The following is a 14,474-nucleotide window of genomic DNA, read 5'->3' on the forward strand; positions in this document are numbered from 1 at the left end:
CCTTGTCTCAAACTTCTCCATGTTAGCTTCCTGTTACTTATCCACTCCCTAAGACTATTTTCTGCGGTGTCTTGCACATACACACACACACACACACACACACACACACACACACACACACACATACTCACACACTTACACACACACACAGACACACACACACATACTCACACACATAGGCACACACACACAAACACACAGGCACACATAAATACACACATACACAGGCACACACACACACTGGCACACACACACACACACAGGCACACACACACACACACACACACACACACACTGGCACACATACTCACACACACACACATACACAGGCACACATACATACACACTCTCACACACTCATACACACTCACATACACACACTCATATACAGGCACACATACTCATACACACACACTGACACACATACACACATACTCACATACACATACACAGGCACACACTCATATACACACATACACACACTCAAACACACTCATACACTCATACACACATACTCACACACATACACAGGCACACACTAATACACACACATACACACACAGTCATACACAGGCACACACACTCATACACTCATACACAGGCACACACACACACACATCACCATTCCTTTTTTTTTTTTTTTTTTTTTTTCCGGGGCTGGGGACCGAACCCAGGACCTTGCGCTTCCTAGGCAAGCGCTCTACCACTGAGCCAAATCCCCACCCCCCACATCACCATTCCTAAGGAACACAGCTGAGACAGGGCAGGTTTCTCACAAGGTCTTTATTTCCCACATTGGCACATACATCAATACAAAAGCTGACAAGCTACGAGACAATGAAGCACTGCAGAAGCAGGGCAGGCGCCAAGGCCACAGCTCTGTACGAGCAAAGAGGTGGAGAAGAGTAGAACTCTAGAAGGAAACTCACAGGCCACAGGAGACAGAGACAGCACTGGGCAGAGGGCTCCCACCACCCTCACTCAGATACACTGTACGTTACACGCAGTAATAGAAACGGGGAAGGGTAAAAAACAGCAAGAAGGACCAGGTTCCAAAAGCCAACCAGGACTGGGGAAGTCCCTTTACGTGAGAGGTTCAGGGATAGAAAGGGTCCCCCCAATAACTGCCTACCCTAGGGACGTGCCCACTCACACCATCTCAGAGCTGGGTCTGGTTACCAACCAATCTGCCCCCTGGGGCTCCAGCAGGCACAGCTTTGGCCCCAGTTTCAGAATGAGGGACTGGGGTTCTTTCAGCCTGTCCTACAAGAGGGGGAAGATCTATCAAGACAGAGGGAGAACTGCTGACAGACATGGGGGTGGGGGTCCTGTCTCAGAGGAAAGCAAGGAAGGGTCGGACTTGGCCAGGCAGCGGAAGGAGGGGTCTCGAGCTGTCTGAGGGTCTTCTTCAGGCTGCTGAGAAACAGCAAAGCCAGGAAGAGAAGGGGGTGAACCGGGAGACAGACCACCCTCAAACCCAGTCAGCTGGGTCAGGAGACAACAGAAAGCCACCGCTAGCCGTTACTCAGGTCTCCCGGGGTCAGCCACGGGTGTGCTGACTCAGCTTACAACCTGCACGATCTGACTGTGCTGCAGCCAGTGATGTTCCACTCACTGGTGCCCCCCAAAAATGACCGACCAACACGAAGGAGGCTGCCAAAGCTTCAGGTGGAGCTCAAGGACGGGAGCAGGAGGAGGTGTGGACGGCAGTGAGACCAGGCCAGGGTTTCAGTCCTCAAGAGACACTGGCTCAGATCTGCTCCTAGCTGTATGACCTTGGCCAAGTCATCTCAGATCTCTGAACTTCAGATTCCTCTTCTAATAAATGGTGCACAATCACATCCACCCACCCACAGGGCCAGAAGACGAAAGGAGCTAACACAGAAAGAGATCCAATGCTAAATCATCTGATTTCACGGACAGCTCCTCATAGGAACTGGGGTTTCCAGATAGGCAGAGGAGACCCTGACCCGCCCCTACCACCCTGCGGGAGCCCCACACTCACCCGGGGGATTGGTCCAACTGTGGCCTTTGCTGGCAGAGGCCTTCGTTCCAGGCCTAGGTGGCCCCAGAAGGCCCCTCTTCCTCCCTGGCACTGGGAGAGTGAGTGGCCCTGTCCTCCTCCAGCCTCTGAGAGTCCTGGGTCGGCACTATGGGCTGCTGCTCCACGATCCCGCCCCCCATGTTTGTTTGCTGCTGCGGGGCTGGGGAGTCTTGAGGGTAGAGGAATTGGGGATAGGAAGAGGATGGGCAGAGACAGGAAGTTGAGGTACAAAGGAGTGTATAGTCCAACCCTGATTCCCAGTTCAGCCCCCCCAGGAAGAAGGTGGATGGATAGCTGGACTTGTAAGCAGATTTTGCATAAATAAACACTGAGGCAGCAGTTCTAGCCAAGGGGACTGGAGGCAAGTATGTAAATACTATGCAAATAGTATGCAAAGTCCATGCAAATCAGCACACCGAGTGGGACCAAGGTGAGGTAAGTGAGCCCTTGGGGGTGGGGGTCTCACCTACTCTCACCTCTCATAGGGTTGATGATCGGTAGCTTGTCCCACTGGCAGGAGGGTGTCCTCTGCGGGAACACTCACCTTTCGGGACCACCTTCTGCTTCTGCTGCCGCTTAGAATGGGCGTCCTGCCAGTTGGACAGTTGCTGGAGGACATACTTCATGTCCAGGTGTGAAGGGCCCAGGCCACTGGCCTCCAGGGCAGAGACCACCACATTCATCCTTGTGGCCTCGTCCACCTCCGGTTCCACCTCCTCCCAGGCCTCGGTCTCCTCAGATGCCTGCTCTGTCTCTTCTGCCGGCCCATCCTCAGCTGTCCCCACCTCTTCGATGGCCCCCAGCTCCTCCTCAGGAACCAGCTCCTCTGGAGCCTCAAAATCTTCAGGCGGCTTGAGATCTTGTGCAGGTGGGGGTGGCACTGCCCCCTGCTCCTTCTTTCGTTCCTCTCTGCAGCGAGTGTCACATCTAGGCAAGGAGACAGTGACGTCTTTCCTCACATGCCACCCCACTCTACTCCACAGACCCTGACAGGCCCCCTCGGCTGCCCCAGCTAGGAGTGAGGGGAGAGAGGATCATTTTTGAGACTTCCAAAACCCAGCCATGCCTGCCCTCAGCAGGAGGAATGAGGGTTATGGACACCAAAAAGGTTCCTTCTTCTTCTCCACTTCCCTGTCTGGAGACGAGCAACTGGGATATTTCATCCCAGAGGAGTTGTCATAGAAATAAATCCATTATAGTAAGGCTCGGATGGGTCAAATGACTTGCCCAAAAGGACACAAAGGAGCCAAACGGGGACTGGGTATCGGGTATTTTAATGGCTGGGCTGTTCACCTCTCAGATCATAGTCAGGTGAAGAAAAGAAAAAAAAAAAGCCTTAGTCTCCATCCACATGGAGTAGCTTAAACCAAATAGCCACCTCGGAGGTGAGGCCTGAATGGAGAGGGCACAGCCGTGCCCAAAATACCGAGCAGATGAGCTCCCCCAAGAACACAGATTTCCCAGAGTTTTCCAAACACAGAACCCACAAGTGGCTGTGAAGACAGATGTTGGGAATCTCTTAGTCAGGTTACCCCAGGTCTGATGTCTTCCCCACAACCATCTCACTAAATCCTAAACGGAGAACAGGACCTTGGGTGTACTAAGGGGGCTCAAACTGCAAATTCCCTGGGGCATAAACATATTGAAAAGTCACAGGGAGCCAGGCATGGTGGCCCCGGTCCTGGGAAGGCAGAGGAAAGCAGATCTCTAAGTTCAGGGCCAACCTGATCTACAGAGTGAGTTCTAGGACAGCCAGAGTTACACAGAGAAACCCGATCTCAAAAAGAAGAGGAGGAGGGAGGAGGAGAAGGAGGAAGGAGGAGGAGGAGGAGGAGGAGGAAGAAAGGAGAAGGGGGAAGGAAGGAAGGAGGAAGAAGGAGGAAGAAGGAAGAAGGAGGAAGGAAGAAGAGGAAAAGGAAGGAAGGAAGGAAGGAAGGAAGGAAGGAAGGAAGGAAGGAAGGAAGGAAGGAAGGAAGGAAGGAAAAAAGCCAGAGCCAGGTAGTGTGAGTGAGGCAGGATAAGGAGGCAAGAGGGATGCCAGGAAAAGCAATGGAGGTCCGAACATTCGTGCCAACCATGTTCCACTCAGAGAAAGTTGGCACTGGGTGAACCGAAGTGAGCATGGCTGAACAGAGCAAGCCTGAGGATCCCAGTTCCTCACCTCTCCATGAAATACGCAGGGTCAGTGATGAACTTCCTCAGGGATGTCCGGAGCTCCTCAGCCAGTGTCTCTGGGAAACTCGGAAGTGCATCCTACAGCAAAGAGGGGACACATTCCACCCCCACACTCACAGAAAAAGCAGGGCTGAAACACGGGACACACTGAGGTAAAAGAGCACCCTCACCAGAGGCACACTGTATCCATAGTGGGTGACAGAACCTGCAGGCATCGAGGAACGCTGACGATGGCTCTTCCCATCCTCCTGGCGTTCGCGAGGCCTGCTTCCATAATCCTGCATGTGGGAGCCGGCTCGCAGGCTCTGCCAGGATCAGGGGTTTCCAGTCAGGTACTCTGCTTGCCCTTGCTTTAGGCACAGGCAAAGACCCCAGTTCCAGACCCAAACAGTGCGATTCTGGGTGACCCTGGACAAGATCCTGATCTCTACCCCATTCAGGCCTCAAATAAGCAGATATCTGCTGGGCCATAGGCCAGTGAGGGTGGAAGGCAGAAAAGCTCTGCCTGGAAGTTGCTTGTCTTCTCTGGAGAGCCAATTAGTCCCCAGGGACCTGCCTTCCAGATCTGGGAACCATGGAACCTCACCTCTGGGTGGACTCCCTTCTCTGAGGCCAGCTGCTGCTGCAGTTTCTCCGTCTGGGCCCCATACTGGAAGAAACCGTGAAGTGTGAGACGCCCCCAAGGCCTCCCACTCCGGTACCTCCTACCCGAACAGTCTTCCCTCATCAGAGTCTCTGACAGTCCCTTTAGGAAGTCACAGGAATGGGAGTCTTAAAGTGGGGGGTCATGCAGCCTGGTTTTGGGAGCAGTAGGAGTCTCTCTGTGTGGACTTGGTTAGGGACATGACTGGGCTGGATGAATAGCTCGCTGGTTATCTCTGCTAGCTCTGATGCCTACACAGGGAAGGGCTTTGGGCCTGGCTGAGCAGCTTACAGACTGACAACGCTGTTGTAGCTTGGTGATCTCGGCCTGCAGCTGGGTGATCTCCTTCTGCTGCCTCTCATAGCCTTCCAGCCTCAGCACCAACACCTCGGATAGCTCTGCCATCTGCTGGCTGGCTTCAGCTACAGGACAAGCACAGATCAGCGGAGGCTCTAAGCCACGATCCGACACCCCTCAGGGGTCCTGAGGGCCTTTGACCTTCCTCCCCCAGGTCTTCTTCTTCAAGAACCACTTATTGAAACAGAGCAGGGGACTGGGGGATGTCTTGGTAAGACCTGATCCTTGTCCACACCAAGTTCCAGTAGAGTAGAAACAGGGGAACTTGTAATTCCAAATAGTATGAGGTACGATGAAGCCAGTGTCAAGGGAGGAGCAGAGGAAAGGGTCTCACAGGTGGAGTATTGACCAACTCAGTGCTGCAAAGTCTGGGAGGGGTCCTGGAAGGAGCCACTGGCTCTGTACGCCCCACCACACAGAGAAAGAGACGCAGAGTATGGGCAGTGAGGTGGTGGGGCAGGGCAGTGAGCAGGGACCAGATCACAGTGGTGGGGGAAGGGGCTGGTTGAAGTTATCCTTGGACCGATGGGAAGCCATTTTGGAATTTTAGTCACATTAGTGATAGAGCCCGATTTGGCTTCAGAAAACTCATCCTGGCTGTGGGAAAAAGGACCTGGATGGGCAGAGAGACCCCATCATACATTATGAGGTGTCAGGGGCTAGAGACTGGCCAGCTGTGGCTTGCGGGGAAGGAAGGACGGAGATGAGATACAGAGACCATAAGCTAAATGCTGCCCCTGTGAATCTGCACCTCAGCAGGTAGGCTTGAGGCCCTCAGAGGCTGACAAAGGCCAAGTTGGTGTTCAGACCCAAAGTGTGACTGTGAACTGCCCCGGCCCTAAATGCCCAGGCTCTGGCAGCTCCTGGCTCCCCCCCTCACTGTCCTGTCCACCCTCCCTGCTTGTACTGTCCCAAATAATAGTCAGACTTTAATGATGACCTCCGCAGCTTCTGCATCGACCTTACTTCCTCAGTACCTGCTCTCCCCTCCATCCCCTCCCTCCAGAGTCGTCAACACCTGACCCTCCCGTCTCTGACTCCCGAGTGCTGAGATTACATGCGTGCATCTCCATGCTCAACGGTGATGCTTCTCCTGACCCTCATAAACCCTGAGGAGATGAAGAGCAGGCCGGGGTTATCAGTCCTCATTGTAAAGATGAAGGTTCAGAGAAGTCGAGGAATTTGGCCGTGCTAACACAGCGGCAAAGTGCCGGAGCCAGGACTCCATCTCCGGACCCCAAACCCTGAGTTCTTCCTATCAGCTCTTGGGACAGCGCCCTTCCCCCGGATTACAGTGTCACGTACAAAACTGTTCCACACACTCCAGAATGAGCATCTGTTCTTCATCTTCCAGGTTGTCAAGGTGGGAGGCCTGGAGGAAGGGGAAGAGGAAAGGGTAAGGCCGCCACCATCCCCCATCAGTCACCCTCCCCCCTCCCCTGCCCAAGGGCACGCCCCCTCCCTGTCCTCACCTCCTCTCGAAGATGGCCGTTCTCTTCTTCCAGCAGTTTCAGCTTCTGCTTCAGGGCTTCCAGCTGTGGGCAGTGGTGCAGCGTCTCAGCCTTAGGGGGCCTGGCAAGGGGGCAATGAGAGTCAGACTGTAAGGGGTGGAGGATCCCAGTCCCCCAAGGCTTCCCTAGACGCGGCAATGCCAGCAGGCTCACTGCCCATGCCCGTTTACAAACGGGCAACCGAGGCTCGGAGATCCAGGCACAAAGGCAGAACACGCACGGCTTGGGGGCACCATAGGGATGGTCGTGCTGCTGGTCTTGGTCCCTCTGTCCTTCTCGTTCCTCCCCTTCTCCCTCTTCCTCTTCCTCATCCTCTTCATCCTCCTCATCGTCATCGGAGTCCGAGTAGAGCTGAAGGAGATCATCTCGCAGGTTCACCTGCTTCCGGAGATGTAAAATCTAGGACAGGAGAAAGGGGCCGCGGAAAGGTGAGCACAGAGGGGCAGAACAGGTGCTGGTTGGGGGAGGGAACAAGCCGAACCCTCCTCTTGGTCCTTAGGAGCCCAGATACCTCCTCTCTGGCTGAGCCCAGCATGGTTTCCAGCTTGTTATTCTCCTCCATCAGAACACTATTCTGTTTCACCAGGGACTGGCCGATGCGAGCGGCTGTGTTCAGGTCCCGTTCTTTCTGCAAAAGGAGAGCCAACCATTCCATACTTCTCCCAAACAGGAGGGCGAGAGCAGGGGCTAAGCCACAAGAAGAAAGTTGCCCCAGCGCCCAGCCGTCCAAGTACTAAACCAAAGACTATTAACCAACTCTGGGGTCTGATTCAGTTTCTCATCCTGAGGAAAAAGATCAGCCCAGATTTGGTCCTCTGAAATCTACGTGCCTTTCAGGAAAGGGGCCCTCAAGTTGGCCCCCAGGCAAGCAGAAAACAGACAAAAGCCCTAAGTCCTGTAGGGAAGAGCTAAAATGAGGGCTGGCCTGAGTGAAGAAGGCAAGGCGGTACCCACCTCTTCCAGCAAATACAACATCACTTTGATATCATCTTCGGTGATCTTCTTCCTGGGCAGTGGATTAGGACACAGTGCTGCAGGAGGAAAGGCCTGAGTGGATCAGGGAAAGGAGCCGAGGCTGCCCACAGCCCCCTACATCCCTCACAGCAAAAGTGGTGAGACTGCGTTCTATCTGGCCCTAACACCCTCTTCACAGCTCCGGATCTCAGCACTCCTGCCTTCTCAGGAGGGGCCTGGGTGCTGTAAAGGCAAAACCATCCTCCAGGCTCAGGAACCAGACTTTCAAGACCCCTGGGTCTCTGGTCCCTCGAGATAAGAAGTCAGGGGAAATACTGGATTCATCATGCCTGACTCAGTCGGCAGCTTAGCCAGCTCACTGGAGACTCCTCGATCGTAACAGATGCAGTCACCCATCCTAAACCTGTTGCATGTGACAGGAGGGCCAAGTAGACTTCTTCAGCACCAGAAGCGGGCACCTCAGCCTAAAATTGCCCCGCCCAGAAGAGGAGGGACAGAAGCCCAGTGCCCCGCCCACTCCTCCCGCTTCATTCCAGCTTCAGGAAAGCGCGACCCAGACCCCTCCGGCCAAGCAGTGTCAAAGGCTCCCCGCCCCGCCCCCCGCTCTACCCACCCACGCTGGCTGGTCCTGCGGGCTAGCGCAGGCTCAAAGCGCACCGGGCAGCGCACCCGCAACCCCCGCCCCTCTGCTGGCACTGCGGTAGACGGGGAGGGGGCATTGAGAGTGCGCAGATCTGCCACAGCAACAGGCGCGAAGAGGGGGGCGGGGAGAGCAAGACAGCCCTAGATCTGACGCACCTACAATAATCGGGGAACCCGAGACAGAGGAAAAGATGGGGAAAGGGAAACCAAACAGGCACGGCGGAGAGTGGTCTCGCGGGGGTGGTGGAAAGGTGGGACTGAGAGCCACAAGGGGGCGGGGCGCCTGAGTCGGTGGTTATTAGAGATGCCCTAATAACGCCCAGTGCGGGATCCCCGAGACTCAGTTTACCTTCCTGCAGCTCTCGAATAAACGCCGCGCGCTCAGGGCCGGACACGCCGGGCCTTCGGCCGATGTACGCGGCTGGCGTCTTCCAGATTCCCTCAGCCCTTCCAGTGCCCAGGCCAGTAGCCCGGGGGCCGTAAGGCCCCTGGAATATGTAGCGGGTCCATGGTGCGTCCGAGTCGCCACGGTTCCTGGACCTACAAAAGCTTCCTCCTGCCTTGGTTCGGGATCCTGATTTCTGTCCGGACCCGGTTCCCTGCGCCGGAGCAGGTTTGGGCTCTGCCGAGGGCTCCGGAGCGGGATCCGCTGCAGGCTGGGTCGTGGGGGTGCCTGCTGCTGGGTCCCCCGACCCCGTCCCGTCCCCCGCACTGCTCTGCACCTGCTCCTTCGGGCGCATCTTGACTCTGCAGTCCGCTGTCGCAGCCGACCCTTTATAACCTGTGCTCGGAGCGGGCGCCACTGGGCTGTACCACGTGTGGCGCTAGGGGTGACCGTTGATCAATTAGTGGTGCTGAGGACTCGGGATCCCACGAGAAAGCAGCCAGTGGTGACGGAATAGGAAGTAAATGAAAGAAGAAGAAAGAAAGAGATGAGAGAGTGCCCAGTTTTTTCCATGGGGTCGAGTTCACGCTGATGGGTTTCTCTTCCCTTCCATCCTCTGAGAATGGTTCTGTCCAAAGCCGCGGCTTCCCTGGACTTGAGTAGAGGGACCCGTAGCTTCTGCCTAGAAACAACCCCCCCCCAGCCCTCCCGCGCGCGCTCCCGCCACCCCAGCTTCCAGGGGCTTTCTCTGTTGTTCTACACAACATTGAATACATTCCGAGGTGACCTGAGAATCGAGGCAGTGCGCCTGTGTCTTCCCAGGTGGATTAAGCGAGAAATCCAAACTCCGGTATGGCTTTCAACGTGTTGCGTGTCATCCACAGGTCCTCGCGCTCACACTCCCGCACTCGCCCCTAGACGCCTTCCATCTTAGTGCGTTCACTCGTTCTTTTATCTCCAACCCTAATTCGCAAGGCCTATAGTCCAAGCATCTTCGGAGGGGATCCTACTTAAATGTTTCTCTGTGACGACTCTTCCAGATCTCCGTGTACACACACACACACACACACACACACACACACACACACACACACACACACACCAAAACACCCGTTATCCTGGGGTCTGAAAGGATCAATGTCGGTCTTCGACTTTACCTATGCTTTTCAGTTCATGGACGGTGGGCTCCCCAGAGAATTAGATGCTTTGGAAGCTTGCTCTCGGTCCTGAATGAACTGGGAGAGGGGGGTGGGAGCTAGGGAGGGCAGTAGCCATTTCTATGCTTTTAGACTGGGAAACAGGCTAAAAGGAAATGGTGACTCATGGACTCAGATCTCAAAATCGTTCTTGATGTTCTCCCTTCTCCTCCACCATCCTCCAATTGCCAATCCTATTGATTTCACCTTTTCGAAAATATTTCATTTTAATGTATTTTGTATGTGGTGTACGAATGTGTCCGTGTCTGTGGGCAGAAGTCGGCGGTCAACATCAGATGTTGTCTGGCCCTTGCCATCTCGTTTTTTTGAGACAAGGTCTCTCACTGAATCTGGAGTTCAGCACTTTGACTAGACCTTCTGGCCAGGGAGCCCCCAGACACCCACTTAACTCAGCCCCTGGGTTTACAGACAGGAGCCACCATACCAGACGCTCATGTGGAGACTAGGGATTCAAATATAGTCCCTTACGTTTACACAGCAGAGACAGTTTACACACACTCACACATATGTATGTATGTGTACACACACACACACACACACACACACACACACAGTTTTGCTTGTGCATATTGGTGTTTTGCTTGCTTGTATATCTGTGTACCACTTACATGCCTGCTTTCCACAAAGGCCAGAAGAGGGCATCAGATCCCCTGCAACTGGAGTGGCTGTGAACTGGGAAAAGAACCCTGAAAGAACAACCTGTGTTCTCAGCCACGGAGCCATCTCTCCAAACCCCTCTCTCCCGGTTTTGTTTTGTTTTTGCGAGAGGGTCTCACTGTAGTCCAGGCTAGCTTAAAATTCGCTATGTTGCCTAGTCTGGCCTCAGTTCTCCTGCCTTAGACTTTCTTGAGCTGGAATTACAAGTCACACCCAGCTTGAATTTGCCCTTTACATACTCCTCAAATACAGCAAGTTCCAGGTCAGCCAAGGCTACGGAGCGAGACCATATCTCAAAAAAGAAAACATTAAGTGCTTTTCAGATGTTCGTCTTCTGTTCCAATGGTCTGTTTTGCGAGCTGAGTGTTGCTCCTTTCTTCTCAGATTGTTGTGCTAGCCAATCTCTTCCTACACCCAACACACATCCCACACACCTACCTGCCTTGGTCCAGGTACATTCTTTTATCTAGCTTCTGTCCAGAGAAGTACAGGTACTGTACACACACACGCACACGCACACACACACACATGCACATGCACACGCACACGCACACGCGCACAAATTAGAATAGGTACTCAATATATTTGTTGAATGAATACATACCAGGCATGCATGCGTTGCACAGCCCTTTGTCCACACATTTACCTAAGCTGAAGAACTCTGACACCAATTCCTCATAGCATCCTTGTCCAAACTGTAGACAGGGCTGATTCTCAAGGTTGCTGACTAGCAAAGAAGTTCCTAGTGCATTTGGGGTCAGGTTTCTACAAAGTCTAGACCAATAGAGGCAACCCAGAAAGAATCAACATGCCCCTCCATCAGTACCCTGTTGAGAGGTACTGGCATTCCAATATGTCTTTCGACCACATGTGGTAGTGGACATCTGCAATCTCAGCCCCTGGGAGTGAGGCAGAAGGATCATGAGTTCAAGGTCAGCCTGGGCTCCATGGCAAATTTGAAGCCAACCTGAACTATGTACAAGTTTGAGACCTTGGGCTACATGAGAACATGTCTTTAAAGCCCTTCCCCTGAAAACCACATTTCCTTTCATTCGTTCCATCAACAAACATATTGAGTACCTATTCTAATTAGTGGGCTTGTGCATGTGTGTGTGTGTGTACATGCATGTACAACATGTGTACATCTCTGGCCAGAAGCTAGAGGAAATCTCTCTTGCTTTTCTCCTTACTCCTTTGACTCAGATATCTCAATGAACCTTGAGCTTGCCAGCAAACCCCAGGAATATATTCTCTCTCTCTCTCTCTCTCTCTCTCTCTCTCTCTCTCTCTCTCTCTCGCTCACTCTCTCACTGTCTTGTTCTCTCACTCTTTCTCACTGTCTTGCTCCCTCACTTTCTCACTATTCCTCTCTGTCTTGCTCTTTCATTCTCTCACTCTCTCAATCTCTTTCACTGTCTCAATCTCTGCTCTCTTTCACTCTCTCACTCTTTCTCACTGTCCTGCTGTCTCGCTCTTTCTCACTGTCTTGCTCTCTCGCTCTTTCACTCTCTCGCTCGCTCTCTGAGCCCCATTCCCCAGCACCAGGGTTCCAGGCTCTTGCAGCCACGACCAGCTTTTCCCATGGACACTGCTGATCCAGACTCAGGCCCTCATGCTTAGACAGCAAGGACTCCTAACCCTCTGAGCCATCTCCCCAGCTCTGTTCTCCTGGAATTTGGAGTCTAGAGGGGAGACAGATAAACAGGAAAACAAGTCAGATAAGCATGGGTTTCACACAGTGCTCAGGAAGACACAAAGAGGTATGATTAAGAAAAAAACAGAAAGTACCTGCTCTCTGAGGGTGGGGAAAAGCATCCACCCATGAGCCGTTTTGTAGCGCAGGTGCGGGCTGTTGCCACTGCACAAGGCACACTCAGACTCCTTATCTCCCTCCACAGCCTTCCTCCCTAGGGACCAGGGCTTCTTATTCCTGACTGGTGGCTGAACCTTGCTCCCACGTTCCTTTCGAGTCCTGCATCCTTCCCATGCCCAGTGGCCCTGGCGGGATCCATCTGCCCATTTCTCCAAAGGACCATGCTCTCAGATCAGATTGTACAGTAGCAGGGAGCCAGGAAATAGAGAAATGTCACCCCTCCCAACCCTACAAGTTCTTCCTTCCTTTCCCTTAGTGTCTGCCTGCCTGCCTGCCTGTCTGTCTGTCTGTCTCCCATCTATCTATTCATCATTGTCCTTTTAAAAGATTTATTCTTTTTGCTTTATGTGTATGAGTGTTTTACTTGCATGCACGTGTACCATATGCATGCCTGGTGCCCAGGGAAGCCAGAAGAGGAAGTTGAATCCCCTGGAACTAGAGTCACAGATGGTTGTGAGGCGCCATGTGGATGCTGGGACTTGAACTCAGGTCCTCTGTAAGAGCAACAAGTGCTCTTAACCACTAATCCATCTCTTCAACCTCCTGACTCCCCCTTTTTAAATCAGGATCTTGCTAGGTAGCTCAGGCTGGCCTGGAATTCTCTGTGAGGCAGGCTAGCCTCAAACTCGAAACTCTCCTACCTCAGTCTTTTTCGTGCCGGTATTAGAGGTATGTCTTAGTTACTGTTCTATTGCTGTGAAGAGAAACCATGATCAAGGCAACTCTCATTAAAAAAAAAAGAATTTAATCCATTATCATCATGGCAGGAAGCAGATAGATATGGCACTGGAACAGTCCCTTAGAGCTTCGAGAGCTTTACCTTCTTATACAGAGAGAGAGAGAGAGAGAGAGAGAGAGAGAGAGAGAGAGAAAGAGAGAGAGAGAGAGAGAGGAAGCGTAGGGGGAAAGAGAGAGAGAAAGGAGAGACTGAACCTGGTATATGCTTTTGAAACCTCAAAGCCCACTCCCAGTGACACACTCCTCCAGCAAGGCCACACCTCCCAATCTTTTCCAAACAGTTCACAAACTATTTGTGAGCAAGTATTCAAACATATGAGCCCACTGGGAGATATTCTCATTCAAACCACCACAAAGTATACACCATTACACCCGGCTAACCCCAAGACAGTTCTGCCCAGCTGTTGAGCACTGAATCAGGCCAGGGTCACTACAGAGAAGGTAGAACATGTAAAGTTGGGTTGGGGATTTAGCTCAGTGGTAGAGCGCTTGCCTAGCAAGCGCAAGGCCCTGGGTTCGGTCCCCAGCTCCGAGAAAAAAAAAAAAAAAAAAGAACATGTAAAGTTTGCCTTCTGTTATGGTCAGGACTGTTAGCCACCTTAGTTTTTGTGGGCTCCAATGCCCTTTTAATCTCACGCCTCTAACTTATCTTTCAATCATTATTCATCCCTAACGAATATTTATTAAGCATTATGACAGACATTCAGGACACAATTATTGAACAAAGAGACTAGATCTCTGCTGTCTTAGGGATCATGTGCCAGGCGGAGCTACAAACAGAAGCAAAGGACGGAAGCCCAGAGGCTCAGCTCAGTAGCAGGCACCTGTAAGCAATCCCAGCACGCCAGAGGCAGAGGCAGGAAGATAGAAGAACAATAACATCCTAGCCTAGGACTGAAGGGACACGCATCCACTCAGGACCCTCAACACCAAGTTCTAAGCGCAGAGGAGATTTATCTGCCCCAGAGGGACAAAGGGCAGGGAATAAGCGACAAAGACAGAAGATAGAGGATGGGGGAGAAGCGGAAGAGAACAAGGGAGAAGGGAAAGGGGAAATTATCCAGGAGGAAGGACAAAGGACTGCCTCTGGATACAGAGGAGACTGATGTGGTCCGTGAGAAAAGGGTAGTTTGGGATTGAAGAGATGGCTCAGTGGTTAAGAGCACTGACTGCTCTTCCAGAGGTCCTGAGTTCAAATCCCAGCAACCACATGGTGGCTCACAACCATCCATAATAGGGGCTGATGCCCTCTTCTGC

General features: G+C 52.7%; 1 protein-coding gene across 2 annotated transcripts; it reads right to left on the bottom strand.

Annotated features, from left to right (window-relative positions):
- Positions 1–765: 765 nt before the first annotated feature.
- Positions 766–9,106, bottom strand: Hap1 (huntingtin associated protein 1). Of its 2 annotated transcripts, XR_004389085.1 has the most exons (13): positions 8,697–9,106; positions 7,685–7,761; positions 7,242–7,358; positions 6,951–7,129; positions 6,692–6,791; positions 6,525–6,591; positions 5,154–5,284; positions 4,806–4,868; positions 4,390–4,524; positions 4,206–4,297; positions 2,589–2,971; positions 2,006–2,213; positions 766–1,875 (listed from the first exon to the last, which is right to left on the bottom strand). XR_004389085.1 is itself a non-coding variant. In XM_032913225.1 (12 exons), exons 1-12 carry the CDS (start codon positions 9,085–9,087, stop codon positions 2,059–2,061), a joined length of 1,890 nt encoding a protein of 629 aa, XP_032769116.1. In that variant the 5' UTR covers positions 9,088–9,106; the 3' UTR covers positions 766–2,058. The 2 variants fall into 2 exon arrangements, 1 of the variants encoding a protein (XP_032769116.1); XM_032913225.1 differs by having other exon boundaries at positions 766–2,213.
- Positions 9,107–14,474: the final 5,368 nt, after the last annotated feature.

Source organism: Rattus rattus, chromosome 9, assembly GCF_011064425.1.
Source record: "Rattus rattus isolate New Zealand chromosome 9, Rrattus_CSIRO_v1, whole genome shotgun sequence".
NCBI lineage: Eukaryota > Metazoa > Chordata > Mammalia > Rodentia > Muridae > Rattus > Rattus rattus.

Excerpts from the sequence above, each read along its gene's own strand:
- Hap1 (XM_032913225.1), bottom strand. The coding sequence starts at position 9,087 with ATGCGCCCGAAGGAGCAGGTGCAGAGCAGTGCGGGGGACGGGACGGGG. Across the intron at positions 7,762-8,696 it reads TATTCGAGAGCTGCAGGAAG|CACTGTGTCCTAATCCACTG; the intron begins GTAAACTGAGTC and ends TTCCTCCTGCAG. Across the intron at positions 6,792-6,950 it reads CCCTATGGTGCCCCCAAGCC|GCCCCCTAAGGCTGAGACGC; the intron begins GTGCGTGTTCTG and ends CCCCCTTGCCAG.